At 45.0% G+C, this 21849-nt stretch overlaps 1 protein-coding gene, 1 long non-coding RNA gene, 1 other non-coding gene and 1 pseudogene across 5 annotated transcripts in view; 1 reads left to right on the top strand and 3 right to left on the bottom strand.

Annotated features, from left to right (window-relative positions):
• The window catches only part of nkd2b (NKD inhibitor of WNT signaling pathway 2b), a 138757-nt gene that overhangs the window by 38162 nt on the left and 78746 nt on the right, over nucleotides 1–21849 (bottom strand). For all 3 annotated transcript variants that reach the window (XM_070880495.1, XM_070880496.1, XM_070880497.1), the window contains exon 4: nucleotides 7708–7768. In XM_070880495.1, the coding sequence (XP_070736596.1) occupies nucleotides 7708–7768 (61 nt within the window). The remainder of the gene's footprint in view (nucleotides 1–7707; nucleotides 7769–21849) is intronic.
• Nucleotides 9044–13030, top strand: LOC139263783 (uncharacterized). The gene is made up of 2 exons (XR_011593204.1): nucleotides 9044–9242; nucleotides 11967–13030. It is a non-coding gene; the product is annotated as an uncharacterized lncRNA (long non-coding RNA).
• LOC139264930 (U2 spliceosomal RNA) lies at nucleotides 10532–10728 on the bottom strand. Its single transcript, XR_011593425.1, has one exon. It is a non-coding gene; the product is annotated as a U2 spliceosomal RNA (small nuclear RNA).
• On the bottom strand, nucleotides 10852–11086 carry LOC139264817 (U2 spliceosomal RNA; annotated as a pseudogene).

Here is a 21849-nt window from a genome sequence, read left to right as displayed (position 1 = left end):
GGGGGGAGAGAGGGGGGGGAGAGAGGGGGGGAGAGAGGGGGGGGAGAGAGGAAACATAACTGGCCCATGGAAAGGCTCAATTGCATAGATTAATGCCCAGTTGTCAGGGTAAATGACTAGTACAAAAGGTCTTTCAGCCGTGCGTAAAACATATTGATGGATTAATAGTTTATAATGCATTCACATTTCAGTTTTCAAAATAAACCTCCAAATTCCTACCCTGACTCCTCCCACACCATCACTTGTAAATAGTGGGTTGTGAGGGAGCTGAAAGCTGCTGTGGACCTTTGGGCTTGCATTCGAAGACACAAATTGATAAAGTTTTCGGTAAACAGCCACTTATTACCAATAACGGATTTATTCAGCCATGACTGATTAAGAGGTTGTAGACATACATGCGTCACTGGGAAGTGACATGTTTTAAACACACACAATTGTCCCTTTCAAAGCCTAAAGCTGCCCCTGACTTATTTAATTAGAGCCAGCCTTTAGAATGATTAATTCCTACACACACCAGTGAAGGAAATGTAGTAAATCCCCCAGGTGCTGTTGGCTGTTCCATCGCCGTGATTCACTATACACGGGAACATGCGCAACAAAAATCAATCAGCTGAAATGCTCCGTGGGTCAACAAAAAATAAAAGCACTATTGAGCAAGTGGAAGGGAAAGAATACCCAGTTATATGATGATTAAGTGCCCAACAATAAACTGGGGTAACATATTTCATTTGATGACCATTGAAATACACTCAATTATAGCACTTCCCGACAACAGGTTAAGATGCCAGTCACTGGCCATCCATCTTGCAGTCTTCTCATCACTCGAGGATGAGAAGTCCCATCTCATGTAGGATTATAGATACAAAAGCTCAAATGTCTTACACTCAACTTTTTTTTTTTTAAAAAGGCTCAAGTTTATGGCTGCCAATTTGTTTTCATATTCTTAAAAATATTTTTTCCTCCCATTTACACACACTTGAATAGAAAGGCATCCTCTCCCCAACTGGTCAACTTCATTTTCTAATTGACAGGGATGGGGACAGTCAGTCACAGGAATTGCAGCTGTTCCATTGTACCATCCTGAGGTTGCAGTTTTTTTTTAATATAAAAAGAGTTTCTTTTTAGTGGGTTTTCTCCAGATTCTTACTCCTACAATCAGTGCAGACAGAACTCCATCAAAATGGCAGTTCAGCATTTAGCAGACCCAGAATCAGCATTCTTGCATTCATATAGCGGCTTTCACCTCCTCAGGATGACCCAAAGCTTCATAGCCAATGAACTACTTTTTTTTTTTAAATGCAGTGACTGCTGTAATGTCAAAAAGTGTGGCCACTAATTTATGCACAGCAAGGTCCCATAAAGAGCAATGAAATAAATGATCAGGTTGTCATGTTTGTAACTACAATGTAACACCACTGTATTACTGTATACACTCAACTTAGATGCACACCTTGACCACAGGGGGTGAACTTGTGGGAGACACTCCTTACCTGATCACACAGGTATATAAAAGGGAGATCCCATGCAGGGTCATCACTTCTGGAGTCCTGTAATAAAGAGTTAAGGTCACAGAGTGGCCTTGTCCCTGGAATGTGCCTAGTGTGGTTTCATGCTGTAGAGCAAGGACTTTACACAGGTAATCTGTTTTAATGGTGTGGGATGAGTGGTATATATTGGTTAGGACACGGCAGGGGAAACTCCCCTGCTCTTCTTCAAATAGTACCATGGGATTTTTGTTACATCCACTTGACAGCGCATTTGGAAAGAGGTGACATGATAGGTCCAAGGCAGCATGGATTTGTGAAAGGGAAATCATGCTTGACAAATCTTCTGGAATTTTTTGAGGATGTTTCCAGTAGAGTGGACAAGGGAGTACCAGTTGATGTGGTATATTTGGACTTTCAGAAGGCTTTCGACAAGGTTCCACACAAGAGATTAATGTGCAAAGTTAAAGCACATGGGATTGGGGGTAGTGTGCTGACATGGATTGAGAACTGGTTGTCAGACAGGAAGCAAAGAGGAGGAGTAAATGGGTACTTTTCAGAATGGCAGGCAGTGACTAGTGGGGTACCGCAGGGTTCTGTGCTGGGGCCCCAGCTGTTTACACTGTATATTAATGATTTAGACGAGGGGATTAAATGTAGTATCTCCAAATTTGCGGATGACACTAAGTTAGGTGGCAGTGTGAGCTGCGAGGAGGATGCTATGAGGCTGCAGAGTGACTTGGATAGGTTAGGTGAGTGGGCAAATGCGTGGCAGATGAAGTATAATGTGGATAAATGTGAGGTTGTCCACTTTGGTGGTAAAAACAGAGACAGACTATTATCTGAATGATGACAGATTAGGAAAAGGGGAGGTGCAACGAGACCTGGGTGTCATGGTACATCAGTCATTGAAGGTTGGCATGCAGGTACAGCAGGCGATTAAGAAAGTAAATGGCATGTTGGCCTTCATAGCGAGGGGATTTGAGTACAGGGGCAGGGAGGTGTTGCTACAGTTGTATAGGGCCTTGGTGAGGCCACACCTGGAGTATTGTGTACAGTTTTGGTCTCCTAACCTGAGGAAGGACATTCTTGTTATTGAGGGAGTGCAGCGAAGGTTCACCAGACTGATTCCCGGGATGGCGGGACTGACCTATCAAGAAAGACTAAATAAACTGGGCTTGTATTCACTGGAGTTCAGATGAATGAGAAGGGATTTTATAGAAACGTTTAAAATTCTGATGGGTTTAGACAGGTTAGATGCAGGAAGAATGTTCACAATGTTGGGGAAGTCCAGAACCAGGGGTCACAGTCTAAGGATAAGGGGTAAGCCATTTAGGACTGAGATGAGGAGAAACTTCTTCACCCAGAGTGGTGAACCTGTGGAATTCTCTACCACAGAAAGTTGTTGAGGCCAATTCACTAAATATATTCAAAAAGGAGTTAGATGAAGTCCTTACTACTCGGGGGATCAAGGGGTATGGCAAGAAAGCAGGAATGGGGTACTGAAGTTGCATGTTCAGCCATGAACTCATTGAATGGCGGTGCAGGCTAGAAGGGCCGAATGGCCTACTCCTGCACCTATTTTCTATATTTCTGTGAAAGGGCAGACAGGCCTTGGTTTAACGACACATCCAAAAGGCAGCAGCTCTGACAGTGCAGCGATCCCTCTGTACTGCACTGGGGGTGTCGACCTGGAATTTGTGCTCAAGTCTCTGGAGTGGGGCTTGAACCCGCAACTATCGGACTCCGAGGGGAGGAGGATTTTATGGAGTATATGGATTCTGTGCAACTCTATACAATACCCACGAAGTTATGGCACAGCTGTACCAGTACAGCAAGGCAGGATTGCATTGTTGATGAATCTGCCCCATTTACCCTGTGGGGTGAATTCTGAGGCAACGGGTTATTGCACGTCGCTGCTTTCAAGACTGGTCGCGACATTCCGAGGTCGGGGAAAGGACCACGCAGGCCAACAGCGGGGAAGTTGCACAACTGACTAGAGAGGTCAGTGGCCCGTAGAAGGTTGTGATTCAGGTACCATTCCAGAGCCTCGAGCACATAATCTGGTTTACACTTCAGTGCAGTTCTGAGGGAGGGTGGCATTTTGGAGGCGCTATATTTTGGATGAGAGGTTAATCGAGACCCTCAACCAATGTCACAAACAGATGATCTGGTCATCATCACATTGCTGTTTGTGGGACCTTGCTGTGCGCAAATTGGCTGCTACATTACAATAGTGACTACAGCAGGGAAGTGGCTTCATCTGACAGCTCTTTCAAAGAGCTGGCACAAGAACGATGGGACGAATGGCCTCCTGTGTGGTAAATATGATGATTCCATATAGTAAATTCTGTTTTTCAGTTTAGTTGATAATTAAATTAAATCCAATTAACTGTAAAATGCATTGAGCTAAGGAAACAGTGGGGTTAGATCCCAGGAGATCTTTGTCATGCACACTGACCTTTGGCCTAGATTGCCAAAAGATGCTGTTCCCGAAAGGCACTCAATGGGGAGCTGGACAGGTTCATAGCAATATAGGAACAGGAGTAGGCCATTCAGCCCTTTGAGTCCGTTCCACCATCAATTCATCTCCAGTTTAAATATATTCATTGATCTAGCATCTACTGTTTTTCGTAGGGGAGTTCCACACTTTGACACCATCTGCATGGAGAAGTGTTTCCTAACTGCTCTCCTGAATGGCCTGGCTCTGATTTTAAAGTCATGTCCAATGTCACTGAGCACCAATCGTGAGATCCCACGTAGGCCATTCACCAGTGCTGCCATTGGAAGAGATACCACGTGTGCAGCAAATTTAAAGGGCCCGCGGAGGGGAAATAAAAAGAAGGAAAAAAAGACTTGCATTTATATAGCGCATTTCACGACCACCGGACGTCCCAAAGCACTTTGCAGCGAATGAAGTACTTCTCAACATGTAGTCACTGTTGCAATGTAAGAAACGCAGCAGCCAATTTGTGCACAGCAAGCTCTCACAAACAGCAATGTGATAATGACCAGATAATCTGTTTTAGTGATGTTGATTGAAAGATAAATATTGGTCAGGACACCGGGGATAACTCCCCTGTGGGAACATTGGTTATGTCCCTTTGTCCTAGACTACCCAGCAGCAGAGAAAGTGGCTCACCTACCCACCCTATCAATTCCTTTCAAAATCCTAAAAACCTCAATTAAATCCACCCTTAACCTTCGATATTCCAGGGAATACAAGCCTAGTTTATGTAATCTCTACTCATAATCTAGCCCTTTGAGCCCTGGTAACATTCTAGTGAATCTGCGCTGTGCTCCTTCCAAACCAATATATCCTTTCGAAGGTGCGATGTCCAGAATTGTACACAGTACTCCAGGTGTGGTGTAACCAGGGCTTTGTACAGCTGTAGTGAAACTTTCCTCCCTTGTATATTCTAGCCCTTTAGTTATAACGGCTAGCATTCCATTCGCCCTTGATTATTTTTTTGTACCAGACCACTACGTTATAGTGATCTGTATACATGGACCTCTAAATGCCTTTGGGCCTCCACTGTTCCTAGCTTTGCACTCTTTCTCCCAGACTTCCTGGGAGTGGAAGATGTCTCCAGTCACAGAAGGTAGGCGAGGCCAGCGGTAACGTGAGTTAGCAGTTACAGCAGTCTCATGTGGCTGTGGGGAGGGATTTCCCAAGGTTTTTTTGGCCAGAGTGTTTTTTTTTCCCAAGTTTTTTTTGCCTCACTCAGAACATTGCAACACCAAGGTGGGGTGGGAGAAGGGGTCGATGGTGCACCCAGTTTATTTTTTGTACCCCACTTAATGTGGCCTCATAAATGTAGGGTAGCAGCATATCTGCAAAACTAGCAGCAGTAGACAAAACACTGCAACAGTAGGTTTTAAAATAACAGCGGCAATCACAACTATTTCACTGAAGGCTACACTGCAAATAGTTAGCGCACTCAGATATATCACAGGCCAGCAGCTCCACAGGTTCCGTATGGACATCTGATACTGCGAGGAGATCAGACCGTCAGGAGGCATACAAAAGCAAATTATTACATTTCTCATTGCCGCTTGGACCAGTTCTCTACCATGCTTCTTGTGCTTCAACGTCAGATTCCACTTCAACTCCATTCCCTTGCCACTGATTCCATCCCATTCCATAAGGTGATCTGATCGAAACGTATAAGATTATGAGGGGGCTTGACAAGGTGGATGCAGAGAGGATGTGTCCACAGATGGGGAAGACTAGAACTAGAGAGCATGATCTTAGAATAAGGGGCCACCCATTTAAAACAGACGAGGAGAAATTTCTTCTGAGGGTTGTAAATCTGTGGAATTCACTGCCTCAGAGCTGTGGAATCTGGGACACTGAATAAATTTAAGACAGAAATAGACAGTTTCTTAAACGATAAATGGATAAGGGGTTATGGGGAGCGGGTGGGGAAGTGGAGCCGAGTCCATAATCATATCAGCCATGATCTTATTGAATGGCGGAGCAGACTCGAGGGGCCGTATGGCCCACTACTGTTTCTATTTCTCATGTTCTTATCGCTCTCCCTAGCCACTGACTGAGGTTGAAGCAGACTGCTCGCAACCTCAACGTCCTATTTGACCCTGAGCCGAGCTTCTAACCCCATCTCCCCTCCGTCACCAAGGCCACTTAATTCCACCTCCGTAACATCACCCGTCTCCGCCCCTGCCTCAGCTCATCTGCGAGAACCCTCATCCATGCCTTTATTACCTCCAGCTCTCCTGGCTGGCCTCCCACCTTCCACCTTCTAAACTTGAGCTCATCCAAAACTCTTGCTGTCAGTGTCCTAACTCCCACCAAGTCCCATTCACCCATTGTGCCTGTACTCGCTTGTCCAGGCTAACATCCCCAGCATTGAAGCACTGACCACACTCTATCAGCTTCGCTGGGCAGGCCACATAGTTCGCATGCCAGACACGAGACTCCCTAAACAAATGCTTTATGCAGAGCTCCTTCACGGCAAACGAGCCAAAGGTGGGCAGCGGAAACATTACAAGGACATCCTCAAAGCCTCCCTGATAAAGTGCGACATCACCACGGACACCTGGGAGTCCCTGGCTAAAGACTGCCCTAGGTGGAGAAAGTGCATCTGGGAGAGCATTGAGCTCTTTGAATCTCAATGCCAAGAGCATGAAGAGGTCAAGTGCAGACAGCTGAAAGAACGTGCAGCAAAGTAGTCCCATCCACCCCTTCCCTCAACGAATGTCTGTCCCACCTGTGTCAGGGTCTGTGGCTCTCATATTGGACTGTTCAGCCACCAAAGAACTCACTTCAGGAGTGGAAGCAAGCCTTCCTCGATTCCGAGGAACTGCTTATGATGATGACTCACTGACCTACATGGCCTCGCCCCTCCCTATGTAGAACCTCCTCCAGCCCCACAACCCATCGAGTTCTTGATGCTCCCCCAATTCTGGCCTCCAGCACATCCCTGGTGGCCGTGTCTTCAGCTGCCCGGGCCCCAAGCTCTGGAATTCTCTCCCTAAACCTCTCCACCTCTTAAAAACCAACAATATCCTAACTTCTCCGTATGTGGCTCGGTGTCAAATTTTATTTTATAACACTCCTGTGAAGCACCTTGGGACTTTTTAGTACATTAAAAAGGTGATATTTAAATACAAGTTGTTGTTGCACAATAACGCCTGTGAATCACCTTTGGGCATTTTTACTATATTAAAGGCTCCATATAAATGCAAGTTATTGTTTAAATAACTCTCCCTCCCTCATATCTGTAACCTCCTCCAGCCTTACAACCCTTCCATCTCCTCACCCCTCAGACAATACATCAGTCCAAAATGAGGGATTGAATTGGTTTGATCCATTGTGCAGCTGGTTGAGGGGCTGTGCCATCATAGTTCAATCAGCTTCAAGGCGATACGAGATTTCACTGCAATTGAGAAGAAAATAATGCTCCTCTAAAGTGCTTTGGGATGCTTTACTGCATTAAAGATGCTATGTAAATGCAATGTGTTGTTGAAAATACTCAGCAGGTCAGAGAAAGATGGATTCAGGTTTTGAGGGAGGCCCTTCATCACAACACCCGGTTTCTGATGGACAAACCAACCCAAAACAATCGGCTATCTGGATACCAACTGACCGGCTAAATATTTATTGTTGTGCTTTTTTTTTTTTAAAAAAAGTTGATTTCCAGCATTTGCAGAATCCCATTTTAACTCCACAAGAAGCGACCGTGTTGCATTCTTCACTCACCCTCTAGGGGGCACTGATCATCAAGGAATTGTCCACCTTTCAGTTCTCCGTTCAGTAACTCCTGCAGAGAGAAAAATATATTACAGACAAGGAACAGATGTGGGTGAATAGGAAGGAATGTCAGTCGATGAGTCATTAACACAAAGGATAAGCACTTCCCTGCACAGAGGACCTCAGATAAAAGAACAGGTCCCATTCACCACTCTGCTGGCCAAAAATCAAAATGCCTCAAAACAATCCCACTAGTGAAGAGCAGTTGGTCGAAAGGATTCACTTTAACCTCTATTTTTATTTTAAAAAGGGATATAGTTTACAAGGCCAGGCAGGTCAGTTTACTGACGGTACGTGAGCACTTCAGATCTTCACTTAGAATTGTACAGCGCAGATGGGAGCCATTCGGCCCATCACACTTGTGCTGTGTCCAGAGTTATCCACTTAGCCTCAGTCCCCTGCCCCCCTTTTAATTATTTTTTTGAATGTTTATCCATTTCCCTTTTAAGTAGGGCCCCGATTCCCCCACTGTTTCTGGTTGGGCATTCCATGTCCCAATAACTCTCTATATGTAAGGGAATTCTCCTAAACTCTCCCTGTATTCCTTTGGGAATGATCTTTAATTTAGTTCCTCTAGTTGCCGACTTACTGACCAGTGGAATTCATTTTTCCCATTTTACCCTTTAAAAACCTCCACGTTGGGGGAAATGGTGCACAATATGTAATGGGTTTCTCTGTGAATAAAGCTTGAAAGCAAGTAAAGATTGGACTCTTGTGCTCTATCCTGCACCACCTGGATATCTGACTGTTTACACCTGTAACCTTCATTGTTCCAATGAAAAGGAGCCCCAATTTCTCCAGTGGCTCCCCATAACTAACACCACTCATGTTAATAAATCTCATCTGTACCTTCTCCATAGGCAGGACATGCTTCCGAATGCAAGCCCACAAAACCTGGACGCCGCATTCTAAGTGTGGCCTGACCAATGATTTAAACAATTACCATTTTTCTTTTGTAATCGATGATCCTATTTACAAAACCTAGGATCCTTTTAAAAAAAATAAATACATCTTTGTGCTCCCTTCCACTTGTGTATCTGAAACCCTAAGTCGGTCTGCTCCTCTACTCCAATCTTGGCCTCTTGTGCATCCTCAACTTGCTTGGCTCCACCTTTGGTGGCCGTGCCTTCAGCCGCCTAGGCTTTCATCTCTGGAATTCCCTCCCTAAACATCTCCACCTCTCTATCCCGCCCTTTAGCCGTTCCTTCAAACCCATCTCTTGGACCAAGTCTTTGGTCATGTCTCCTTCTTTGGCTGTGTCAATTACAAGTATTTTTTAAAAATCTGATTACGCTCCTTAGTAGTGCCGTGGGGTGTTTTACTACATTAAAAAAAGGTGCTATATAAATGTAAGTTGTTGTTGTAACACTATCCTTCTCCATCCTTGGCATTATAGGGGAGCTGACACCAGAAAAATAGAAAAGTTACACAACATAGCCCATGCAAGAAATGGTGTTGGGATTTTGTACAGCAGGAAGACAGAGGTGAGACATTCCCTGGTGATGGAAGAAGGGATTTCTGCAAGATTGTTGAGAAAATTCCCATCAGCAAATTACATAGAATCTACAGCACAGAAACAGGCCATTCGGCCCTCTGGTCTGTGCCGGTGTTTGTGCTCCACACGAACCTCCTCCCAGCCTACTTCATCTAACCCTATCCTCATCACCCTATCCACATATTCCTTGCTCCTTCATGTACTTATCTAGCTGACCTATTAAATGCCTCTGTAAATAATTTACAAGAATAGAACAAACAAGTTCACCTCCTCAAACCACACTTTCATATTTGAAGTAGCCTCCCGAGTGGGCTACAAGCTCACAAATCTGCTCTTCCCCTTGCATGGAATTTGCACCTGTAGCTTATTCAATCGATTATTCTTGCCTGCGGAGCTAAAACTACCCAGTGAAATCTGAGAAACCCGGTAATCTCCCCTCGTGACCTCTAATGGGGCTCGCAGAGTTTCTGACGAGCAGCAGTGGCTTGTTACAATGGAACCTCAGCAAAGAGCCAGAGTTTGCTCCCCTTTGCCCCTGCCCAGCAGGCTCCCCTCTTCCTCGAGCACCACTGTGAATCATCTGCCACATGCTTGAAAATCCTTAAGTCTCCCAGGCAGAGGGTCTCCCAATCTTCTGGCAAGCAGCTATCAATCAGAAATTCGAGCAGGAGATGCACCAGGATATTTACACACACGCGGCTTCCTTCTCGCTTATTTACGTTAGGGAGAGTTTGGGCTTACGGACATCGTTTAACCTGAAGGGTTTTGTTGCAAACTAATAGCCAAATCTGCCCCACATCGTTGTCAGCACACACCCATTGTGTTACCAACACTCGCGTGAGATAAAAAACAAGATCATCAAAACAACTCAAAAAAGGTTTAACCCTAAAAGTTCAGTGAATCAAAAATTTACGGTCTTTAGTTGCTGCTATAATTGGACTCAGTTAGAAATTGGCATCCCCGATTAATTAAAATGGGTCATGATTAATTTTAAAAGATTGGAATTTGACACTTGATAAGTTTAGGTCCGAACACACGCTGGTAATTGGATAATGGAATTCTTAGGAATATTGTAGGGCGGATTGGACAATGATACTGGGCAAATGTTTCTCCTCCCATTATTTTTTTTAAATTCGTTGCCAATCTTTCCAATTCTTTGTCAGATCACAAACGCCAGAGGTCACCTTGCACACATCAAGGATCACCTTGCGCCAATGCTCTTAGCCAAAAGGCCTAGAGCCCAAGCACCGTTCCTGGAAGTACTGCAATACCAGGTTCGTGCCATGGAGGTGGATGGGTCAGGCCCCCCACACACCTCCGTGGAGGTGGATGGGTCAAGCCACCCCACCCACCTCCTACTTCCAAAAAGCATAGGAGAACCACCTTCCTGATCCAGGGAGAACCACTTTGGGGTCATGGTTACTCCCCTGTCAGGTCAGTTACGCATGATCTTAGCCAAAAGGCCGAGAAGCTTATTTTTGTTTTTTTTTAAATTCGTAGCCAATCGTTCCAATTCTTTGTCAAATCACAAACGCCAGAGGTCATCTTGCACATGCCAAGGATCACTCTGCGCCAATGCTCTTAGCCAAAAGGCCTAGAGCCACTGCACCGTTCCTGGAAGTACTGCAATACCAGGTTCGTGCCATAGAGGTGGATGGGTCAGGTCCCCCACACACCTCCGTGGAGGTGGATGGGTCAAACCTCCCCACCCACCTCCTGTTTCCAAAAATGCAAGCATATACCTTCCTGACCAGGGAGAAACCACCCGGAGGTCATGGTGGCTGGTCAGAAACGGTACTACACTTGATCTTAGCCAAAAGGCCGAGAAGCGATTTTGATCAATTGCAAAATGCCATAGATTATTCAAAGGACAGGGCAATAATACTGGGGACCGCTCTCCAGTTCATGGGCCTTACACAGGAGGGATAAGCCAGTTCTGAAGAGGCTCTCCCACAAAGTCTGGCTGGGTTTTCTCCCAGCTACAAGAAAGCAATACCAATGATGTGCAAACTTACATTTATCATAGAATTATACAGCACAGAAGGCGTCCAGTTAGCCCATCGTGACTGCGCGGGCTCTGTGAAAGAGCTCTCCAATTAGTCCCACTCCAACCTGCTACTTTTACCCCTTCAAGTATTTATCCAACTCCCTTTTGAAAGTTACTATCGAATCTGCTTCCACCACCCTTTCAGGTAGTGCATTCCAGATTATAACATTTATACAACATCTTTCGCGTCCTCAAGTCATCCCACAAATGTAGAAAACAGCAATGAGATGAATGACTCATTTTTTTTTTAAGCAGCATCGGATTGAGGGATAATTGTTGGCAAGGGCAAACTCCCCTGCTCTTCAAAATAGTGCCATGGAATCTTTTCCATCTACTAGAGAGGGCAGACAGGGCTTCAATTAAACAGCTCATCCAAAAGACGGCAGCTCCGACAGTGCAGCACTCCCTCAGTACTGCACTGCGGTGCCTGCCTGGAGGATGTATTCAAGTCGGAGTGGAACTTGAACCCACGACCTTGATTCAGGAGAGAGTGGTACCGACTGAGCCAAGCTGACAGGTGATACTTTTACATTTCTCCGGATTTTTATTTCTATTGAAGTTAACCTAAATGTTACGGGAGTGATGTAAAACGGGCTGTTCGCTATCGAACTATTGTAAAATTACCGATGATGTTTCTACACTTACTATGTTCCTACTAATCTACAGCTCAACCTAGTAAGACCAGCATGCTCGAGATATCCCTCGCCCTCAAGATCGGTGGACCAGACAATGGGTAAAAAGGCAAAGCTGTGGAGATTCAGATTATGTTGTTTTAAAGTTGGTCTTGGTAGAAAACTCACCTCAGCACTGCTTGGCACCCGTGATCAGAGTCCAACGTGCACCATTCAAATTAGGAGATTATAATCTCACACAAATCAAACCTCCAAAAACAGGGCTTGGGTTACATTCAGGAAAGCTGCCGTGTAACGAAGCTTTGATGGTTTTGAAAATGACCTCTCCGATTTATTTAACACACACACACACACACATCAGAAGCGAGCCAGCTGACTGTTCAAGTTCTGTGGAGTTAATGCCGATCACCTTTCAACTCTACCATTTCCAGCCTTTCATGTGGAGTCGGGTTACAGAGGAGCTGTCAGCACTCTGAGGCAGAAAAGAAAAGGACCAGGTGACATCAGCCCAAGATCTGCAACTGCCATCGGCGGCAAACCTCCCTTTTCATTCCCAGGGAGCCAGGAACACTACGGAGCTTTGTTTTAACACTTCCTGTCAGAAAGGCCACCTTCATGAGCTACTCCCTTCAGTCAACAGATCAGCAAGGACGTTGCAGCAAGCGCAGAGAGATTCCTAAACACAATCTTTGGATAAAAGTCTGGGGACGGGGCTGGGGTGTGAGGAGAGCATCGGAAATCACAGATCCGATAACAGTGCCTTAACAAAAGATAAGAACTTGGGACTTAAGGTGACCAGCGAGCTCCATTCACACCTTTCACTTCCAACAAACTGCCACATTTGCCATACATGTTGCCAGATGAAAGATTTTTATATTTTTTTTAAAAAGAAACATGAGCAAACTCAGAATTCAAGCGGAAACTTTCAGAATGGTGCTACAGTGTCCGTGTGGAAGTATATCCGAAGGCTTTTCAATTTCTTCATAACCTGCTGACGTGTAATATGCGGATACAAGGTTTCCCAGCAAAATAAATGTTAATGTTTTCAGTTGTGTGAACAATAAAATAAACTTCCATTTTTACCACAGAATGTTAAAATATTATGCTACTGCTATATTTATTGGGTAAAGGAAACACATAAGTATCTTCTCTGCTGCACTCGTTTGGTTCCATTCCTTCCCATCCAAATGTAGCGACAGCATACTCAGCAAGATATCCCCTTCCTGCACACAGTCAGTCAATGTCGAAATCTCCCAGGGATCTATCCTTGGCCCCTGGAGAACTACCTGTCTCTTCTTTGAAATAGTGCCACGGGATCGGTTACGTCGACCAGAGAAGGCAGACGGGGCCTCGGTTTAACATCTCATCCAAAAGACGACGGCTCCAACGGTGCAGCGCGCACTCAGTACTGTACTGAAGGGTCAGCCTGGATATTGTGCTCAAGTATCTGGCGAAGGGATTGAACCCACAACCTTCATGGCGGACACCTCGAATATTACTAATGAAGGGCTCTACCTCTCCATTACTTCCCTCGACCGTGCTGCCTTCAGACTTCCCATCTAACATTTGGTTTTCCTACCCCAACTGAATATCAAGAAGGCTGGAGGAATTATTTTTGGGCCCTGCCATCTCCTTGCATCCAATTCCATTCCCCTCCCTGGGTCACTCGTTCAGGCTGAACCAGACGTGCAAGACACCACATCCTAGCCATTACCAAGAGCATTCATCTTCCAACTCCACTACAATTACCTGGCTCCACCCCTACCTTGCCCTCACCAACCCTGAAACCGTTACCCACATTTTTGTCACCTCTCCCATCCTTCTCAAACTCTTAACTTGCCACCAAGCTGCCAATCTCCTCTCCACACCAAGTTCCACTCACCTGACACTCCTCTCCTCACTGACCTACTTTGGCTCAGTGCCTCCCAGGCACAATGAACTTCAAATCCTTTGCCTCATCTACAAATCTCTCTGCAGTCTTGCCCTACCCTCTTAGAGCTACCCCCTTCAGCCTTGTATCTTCATCAGCCAGTCCTTTGACTCTGATCTTTCATGATTCCACTCACCATTGGTGATCTAGCCCTCAGTTGTCTCAGCCTTACTCCCTGGAACCAACTCAGGACCCAGCTCGAAGCTCCGAGATCTTTGGACATTTGTGACCCACAGTTTTCATCGCGCCACCATTGGCGGCTGTGCCTTCACCAGCCTAGGCTCTGGAATTCCATTAAAAAAAAACCACAAAAAAAAAAAAAAAAAAAAATCGCTCTTTTGCTCTCTCCTCCTTTATGACACTCCTTAAAAACCCATCTCTTTGACCAAGATTTTGGTTACCTGTTCCAATATCTCTGTGGCTCAGTGTCAAATTTTGTTCCCGAGAAACACTGGGAAGTTTTAGTATGTTAAAGGCGCTATATAATTGCAAGTTGTTGTTGATTAACAACTCATTAAACATCTGAGCGTTTCTGGTTTACAGTGGGCAAAAGGCAAGAGGAAAGGAGGAATCTCATTTATGCAATGCTTACTTTATTCATGCGATTAAAAAATGTAAAAAAATTATGGATTCTCTAATGAAACCATACAGCTCTGGTAATTCAGAATGCAAGTATCTTACAACAGGAAACACAACATTTGATCAGTTGATGCTTCCTACAGTGAAAATAAATTAAATAGCTCACAGCTTCAGGCAAACTCAAACATAAGCTCACATACAGACTTCAAGCCAGTTAATACTTCAAAATCCTAAAACTGGTTTATAGTCTGGTCCAGTTTTCCAGAACCAAGCTACAAATTTATATTGATCGAATTATTTTAGATTAGAATTGCATAACACACAGAAGTTCTACTCAAGATGATCTGAATCCATTTTGACAGGTAATAAATGAATTAGTTACATTACATAGTCACTGCCCATCTTTAGATGTATTCACCATGTACAGTATTTATATACTTGAAGGAGTAATAGTACATACTCTATCCCTCACCTTGACCAAGTATCAGTGGGTAGCACACGTGTCTCCGAGTCAGAAGGTGGTGGGTTCAAGTCCCATTACAGGGTCTTGAGCACAAAAACTTGGCGGACACTCCAGTGCAGCACTGCACTGCTGGAGGTGCGTTTATTTTACTTCAATTTTTTAATTATTATTTTTAATTTTTAAGATGAGACATTAAACCAAGGCCCTGTCTGCTCTCTCAGAATGCAGAAGATCCAATGGCACTATTCTGAAGAGCAGGGGAGTTATCCTCAGTGTCCTGGCCAATATTTATCCATCAATCAACATAAAAACAGATTATCTGGTCATCACCACATTGCCGCTTGTGGGAGCTTGCTGTGAGCAAATTGGCTGCTGCATTTTCCACATTACAACGGTGACTACAGTTCAAAAAGTACTTTATTGGCTTTAAGATGTCTGGTGATCATGAAAGGCGCTATATAAATGCAAGTCTTTCTTTAACGCCAGGCCCTTGCGACTGCTCACAGATTGAAGATAATTGGCAAAAGAACCAGGGAGATGAGATTTCTCTTTTTTTTTCTAAACAGAGAGTTATGATCATCTGGAACACATTGCCTGAAAGGATGGTGGAAGCAGATTCAAAAGTAACTTTCCAAAAAAAAAGGAATTGGATAAATACTTGAAAAGGAGAAAATTTCAGTGCTTTGGGGGAACGATCAGGGGAGTGGGACTAATTGGAGAGCTCTTTCAAAGAGCCGGCACAGGCACGTTGGACCGAATGGTCTCTTTCTGTGCTGTATGATTCTATGGGGTAGAAATTGCCCTCCGTCCGAAATGGGGCACACCTACCATTTAAAAAATGTTTTTCTCCACCCCAGTCCTCGGGGCGAGGATCCCGGAGAAATTCAGCAGTGTCTTTTTTTCTTCGTGGTGCGCTGTTCTGATCGAGTGCGGGGCGGAAGTGACCTCGCTGTGGGTCTGCTGCCCCGAACAGTCATCAGCACCATGCTGATGATGTCAGTGCGTCACTGCTTCCTCTTCAGTTAACGGGGAGAGCCGCTGCGAACTTTGCAGATATTTTAGTTAGGTCCACTGGGCCACCAGGGAGGGTTTCGGCTGGGCTGGCGGCTTGACACCCAAGAGGGGAAGTCAGGTTGCGTGTTGGCGGCCCAGCGACCGCGGCAATGCGCCCTCTCCTTTAAGGGCGGCCGTGCTGCCATTTCAGAGTACACCAGCCCGCGGAGCAATTTCAGGTAAGGGGCAACTTTGCGAGGGGTCGGAAAGGGGTCAGCGCCTGCACGCCGTGACGGGATAAGGGGTGGAGTGGTCCGCTCCCAAGGTAGGGCAATGTTGAAAATGGCGGCCCCTCCATGGCGAGTCGGCAGCCATTCCACGCCACCCCGTAGCTACCACTTTCCAGCAACGAGATGCCTTATCGGGGGGGGGGGGGGGGCAATGTTGGCTCCTATGAGTTTCTCCCGTCTGCTCAAACTCCACTCACTGCACAAAACATCTTAGTTCATGCAGAGCATAGCAAGAGCTGGGAACTAAATGACAGGAGGGTGAATGGAGTAAAGTCAGAGGGAAGGGGTAGGGAAAGGACATATATGAGTCAGCCTCGGATCAATGGGTGGCACTCGCGCCTCAGAGTCAGAAGGCTGTGGGTTCAAGTCCCACTTCAGGCACTCGAGCACAAAGTTCAGGCCGACACTTCCCGTGCAGTACTGGGGGAGTGCTGCACTGTCGGAGATGCTGTCTTTCTGATGAAATGTTAAACCTTTCAGGTGGACGTAAAAGATCACATGGCACTATTTGAAGAAGCCCAGGGGAGTAATCAAGGAGTCCTGGCCAATATTTAACGCTCAACATTTATCTCAATGCTGTTTGTGGGACTTTGCTGTGCGCAAATAGGCTGAGGTGTTTCCCACAACAGTGGCTGCACCTCAAAAGCACTTCATTGGCTGTGAAGTGCTTTGGAACATTCCCAAGGTCATGATATATAAAAACAAGTCCTTTCCATTCCTTTTTTTTGGTGCGGCTCAAAATACTTGATTAGTTTCTTCTTTCAAGCCAGGGCCCCAGCCAGCAGTTTAATTACAAGCTCGAGATTTGGAGCTCACTTTCCCTTTCTTTTTAAAAAAAAAGCCAGGCAGATCTGGCACACAAACCCAGATGTGGAAGTAATTCAGCTCAGTATCCAACAGTTATTTCCTCCAAACCAAAAAGCCAGTCATCTCTCCAAGGGATTTTGCACCAGTCGCCTCAGAGGAACAACTTGCCTTTCGCCATTGGCAGACTTCCTTTTCCCTTCCTCCCCTTCTCTTCCCCCTTCCCTCCCCCGTCATGCCTGATCAAAGCCAGGATTTGCTTTTGGCGAGTATACCGTTTTGGGAATGGAGGAGGAAAAAAAAAAAATTTGCTTCAATGATCAAAGTTCAGCCCCACCATTATTCTCAGTACATTACCTAAACAATCAGCTCACCCAACATGTCAAGTCATTCCCACAGACGAGATCTTGGTGCGTTTCCAATCATATATGCATACCATAATATATATATAAAAACATAGCGTCAACACAAGTCAAGGCACTGGGCAGCCTTCAAACACTTTTAATCACTGCAACAGCTGGATCAAATCTCAGCGAAAGCAACAAGGTCAGTCTCCTTGGTGTGTAGTATGCAAAGGTTGTTGGCAGCGCTTCTGAGGCTGCTTAGTAGTCAAGGAGCAGCTACATTAAACCAGCGAAACATTAGCAGGGAGAATGACCCTCCCCTCCACATAAAAATAACCCATCCCTTCACTATTTTAACTCAGACTTTTATCCCATGACAGGAGAGTCTGAAACCTTGCACAAACATAAAGCTTTAATTTTGGATGCACATAAAACACACAATGGATGGAAGTCATCTTTAACCACTGTACCCTGGTGAGGGCATGCATTTTGGGATGGAACATTTGAAGGAAATGACGTTGCTGTGGCATGTCCTGCTTATTCAAAGCCTGGTCAAAGTATACCAATTACAATTAGTAGGTGACCAATTGTGAGATTCTCATGTCGGACAGACACATCACACACACTCATCGCACAACACTCACATGCCCAACACACAATACTCTCACACCTCACACTCCAACACCCTTCTGTCCGGAACTCAACCAGGTATGGATTTACTTTCTGTAACCTTTGCTGATCCTTTTAAAAAATATATATTTTTTAATAAATAAAAGGAGGTAAGCCTCCAAATTTTATTTTGTGATCTTTCATCCACAGGACTGAGTAAAATTTATTACTGCACAGCTTGCCCCGAGGGATGTTGTTCAAATTGAATTACAGCAAGGTCATCACAGCACCTCACCCCGTCTGGAAATGCAGTGATGAAATTTCCAAAAATATAGTGGAAAATGTTTGAGCAATCTCAGCTTGTGCTGCACTGGGAGGCAGAAGACAGCAGTCAAACTGAAGTACACCCGTCACCAGTCTTATCCTACAGATCAACTTGCCTCTCCTCAGTTCAAGGGATATGGAACAACAGGAGTTGAGGTACAGATCAGTCAGAAGCTTATAGAATGGTAGAGCAGGCTCGAGGGGCTGAATGGCCTCCTCCTGGTTATGTTTCCATGTTCCCACATACAGTACTTGGCAGTTCCATTATGGTTTAGTACAAATATATTTCAGATTCTACACTTCTAGCCTCATGGAATATTAAAAAGCATTTCTTGATCTCATCAGCAACCCAACAACAGTCAAGAATGGAATTTTTACTCAGTTTGAAGTTGAAACAAAAGCTCTTCTCTCTGCTACAAAACAGAAGACCAAGAAACTCGGTCTGTAGAAAATTGGGCTGTTAAGAAAAAAATCTGATGGCTGCAACACATTTAAAGGCATGGATATGAGCAGCTCGACAGATGGAGATATAATTTCTGTTGTGGTCTGTGCATGAATACGGTCTAGGAAAAGGAACACACCTATAACAGGTCAATCCATCATTGTTCACGGAGGTGAACAGTTTCAGATTTCTTGATTGCGTGTGCTTAAAAGAAAAACAAAATCCCTTCATTACACAGAAATGCTCCAGCACTACAGTTTTCTACATATCGCAAAACTGCAGAGAATTGGGTTGGACAAAGAGTTCTGGTGGAAAGAGATCGTGTCTATCTAAAACTGCGAAGAGAAGATCGGATTTGACTTTAAAGCAGTCAATCCAATCTGTATACAAGGAGAGACTGAGTCCTTGCACACTGTAGGGTTGTCAACATGGCACGATTGTCCTGGAGTCGCCAGGAATGAAGGATAAATTCCCGGGTCCCTGTTGCAGGCAACACTCGGAGAAAAATCACAGGGGCCAATAAAAAAGTTTTTTTCCATTTTATTTGAACACTTTCCATTTTTAGTTAGGATATCGGAGGTGGGTTTAAAAAAAAATTGTTTGACTAAATGTCAAGTGTCATCCAATCGTATAAGGAGTCTGTTCACGTTCCAATTCGCACAGGAAGACTGGGTGCCGTGCGCATGGCCGTTTCAAATGACCAATGGCGAGAGCGTAGGGGCTGGAGGTCATGTGATGATGCCTCCCGGAATATGTCAAACCAGAGTTGGAAACCCTAACTGCCCCTGAAGTGAATCAAAAGAAAGAAAGAGGAAGTTTCCAGAGCAAAGCCCTCACCTTGAGTCCCCAAACGGTGATAACCTAATTTCATTCAGGTTCTCTGAGCAAACAAACCCAGCTCAGGAGGAAGAGGAGAACTCCTGTTGTTCTTCAAATAGTGCCATGGGATCATTTACATCCACCCAAGGGGGGAAGACGGGTCCTCGGTTTAACAGCTCATCCGCAAGACACCTCCAACAGTGCTGCACCCACTCAGTACTGGAACAGGGAGTGTCAGCATGGATTATGTGATCAAGTCTCTGGAGTGGGGCTTGAACCCACAACCCTCTGACTCAGAGGCGAGAATGCAGCCAGAGTCACGGCTGACAACTAAAAAAGGAGTTCAAGTCTCAACCCCATTTCCTCTGGATAAATGTGCTGCACGAAATGGTGTCCTGGATTCTTTACCAACTCGTACTACAGGCAGCCAGAGAATATGGGCAAAGAATGTGCTCGTTACATTGATGCACCTAATCCAGGCAGTTTTGGGTATGTTCTGATCGTATCTTACCTGTACCAAACTTTAAAAAAAAAACACTCTGTTCTATTGGATAAGCAAGCAGACAGCTTGAAACAGGCAGGGCTCAATCGTCCCAACTTTGAGCCAAATGTTTGATGGATTAGAAAGTAAAACTATTATTGCAGCATTTAGGACATTTTCGGACTTCTTGAATCCATTCAAAAGGCACGCAAATTCACACTTATGGCCCTTGGGCTGGACTCGTCCACAAGTATTAGATAGGCATTAACTGATCAAATAAAGAATTGAGGATGTTTTTCTTTAGAGTGTGGTGAGAATGTGGAACTTGCTGCCACACGGTGTGGTTGGAGCAGATCGCATTGATTCACTTAAGGGGAGGCTTGATGCATACATGAGGGAGAAGGGAAGAGATGGGATACAGGGGCAGGGTGGGAAGAGGCAATTACAAGTGGGAGGAGTCATATGTGTAGCATAAACACTGGTTTAGACCAGTTGGACCAAATGGCTTGTCTCTGTGCTGTCAGTTCTACATAACTAGTAACATTCTGGGACGGTACAGTCTGATTGATGAAGTGTGTAGTGTGTGGATGGGCCCAGTCTGGGACGCAGTAAGCAATATACACATGAACAATGGAACATAGGAACATGGCCATTGCTGGACACAAATTAGCAAGGTCCATTCAGTTCACTTTCTACCATTCTGGTAGTCGAATGATATAACGATACTGGAGTCATTCACTATCACAGCAATCAACCTCTATCAATTAATCTATTACAATGGACCCAGACATGACCCGAGGAAACCCCCCAGCAGTGGAGCGCTTTGGGAACCATCGGTCCAAGCCACCTGTTCCTCCCCAGCATGGTACACTCACCACAAGTCATGTCTCAAATTACTCGTATCCCAAAATGTTATTTTCTGAAAGAAACCGATCCAATTTGCATTTGAACGAACCAACACGAATTGCTTTCATTGTCTCCCTTGGGTGCCTGCTCCATGGAAAAGCAAGTTTAAATTAATCTAAAGAAAGAGGAACAGGGAACAAACTCCTCAAATCCATCCAAAAAGCTGTGTGGGAAACAATTTAATAGCTCCAATAGGATGTTCGCTCCAGTTCTGGCCATCAGAGTGCATTCCTGCAGCAACATTCTCAGTGCTTGGCCCATGCACAGAGCTCATGGTACTGTACATACAGAATAGCTGATAAAGCTTAAGGGATTTGTTACACATTCCAAGGACCTTCTGAAAAATTCTGACCCCATGCTGTGACAAAGATGGGTCACCAGCTGGGGTAGAACCCAGAGCTATGAGGCACCAGAACAACATGCAAGAAACTCGCTGCCAGTTCCTCTTGGTCCGTCCCTTCGTTAGCTCATTTTGCACGGCTTGACATCTGGGGTTTAGCTCCGTATCATTTTCACAAAGTGGGAAACCCAACAGCACAGAGTGTTAAGTTGGCTTTCTAGGATTTTACGAGTGGAGCGAAATAGAAAAGAACCATCCGTTCCATGCTTGCATGAAAAAAAAAAATTCCGAGTGGCGCATCAGCGTCCCAAGCACATTTCTGGCAAAGAAGCGAAGCAAACACACAGGTGTTTCAGGAACTAATTGACCCCGGTCTCCTCCTCCTCCCCCCATGACAAATGTTGAGCAGCCAATATTAATCAACTTCATCTCTACTTTCACCCATCAAAAAGGTGAGGAGGAGCACTAAATCTCAGCATCTTGAGCAGACCGATCACTATTCCACCTCTTCCAGATCTCCAAATAATAAATCAACCAGTCCCAAAATACGTGGTTGACTTGAAAGCCCCCACCCACCCCCCCTAAAACACACA

Source organism: Pristiophorus japonicus, chromosome 5, assembly GCF_044704955.1.
Source record: "Pristiophorus japonicus isolate sPriJap1 chromosome 5, sPriJap1.hap1, whole genome shotgun sequence".
Classification (NCBI taxonomy): Eukaryota; Metazoa; Chordata; class Chondrichthyes; family Pristiophoridae; genus Pristiophorus; species Pristiophorus japonicus.
The sequence above is the reverse complement of the archived record's forward strand: the minus strand, read 5'-3'. Positions and strand labels throughout refer to the sequence as shown.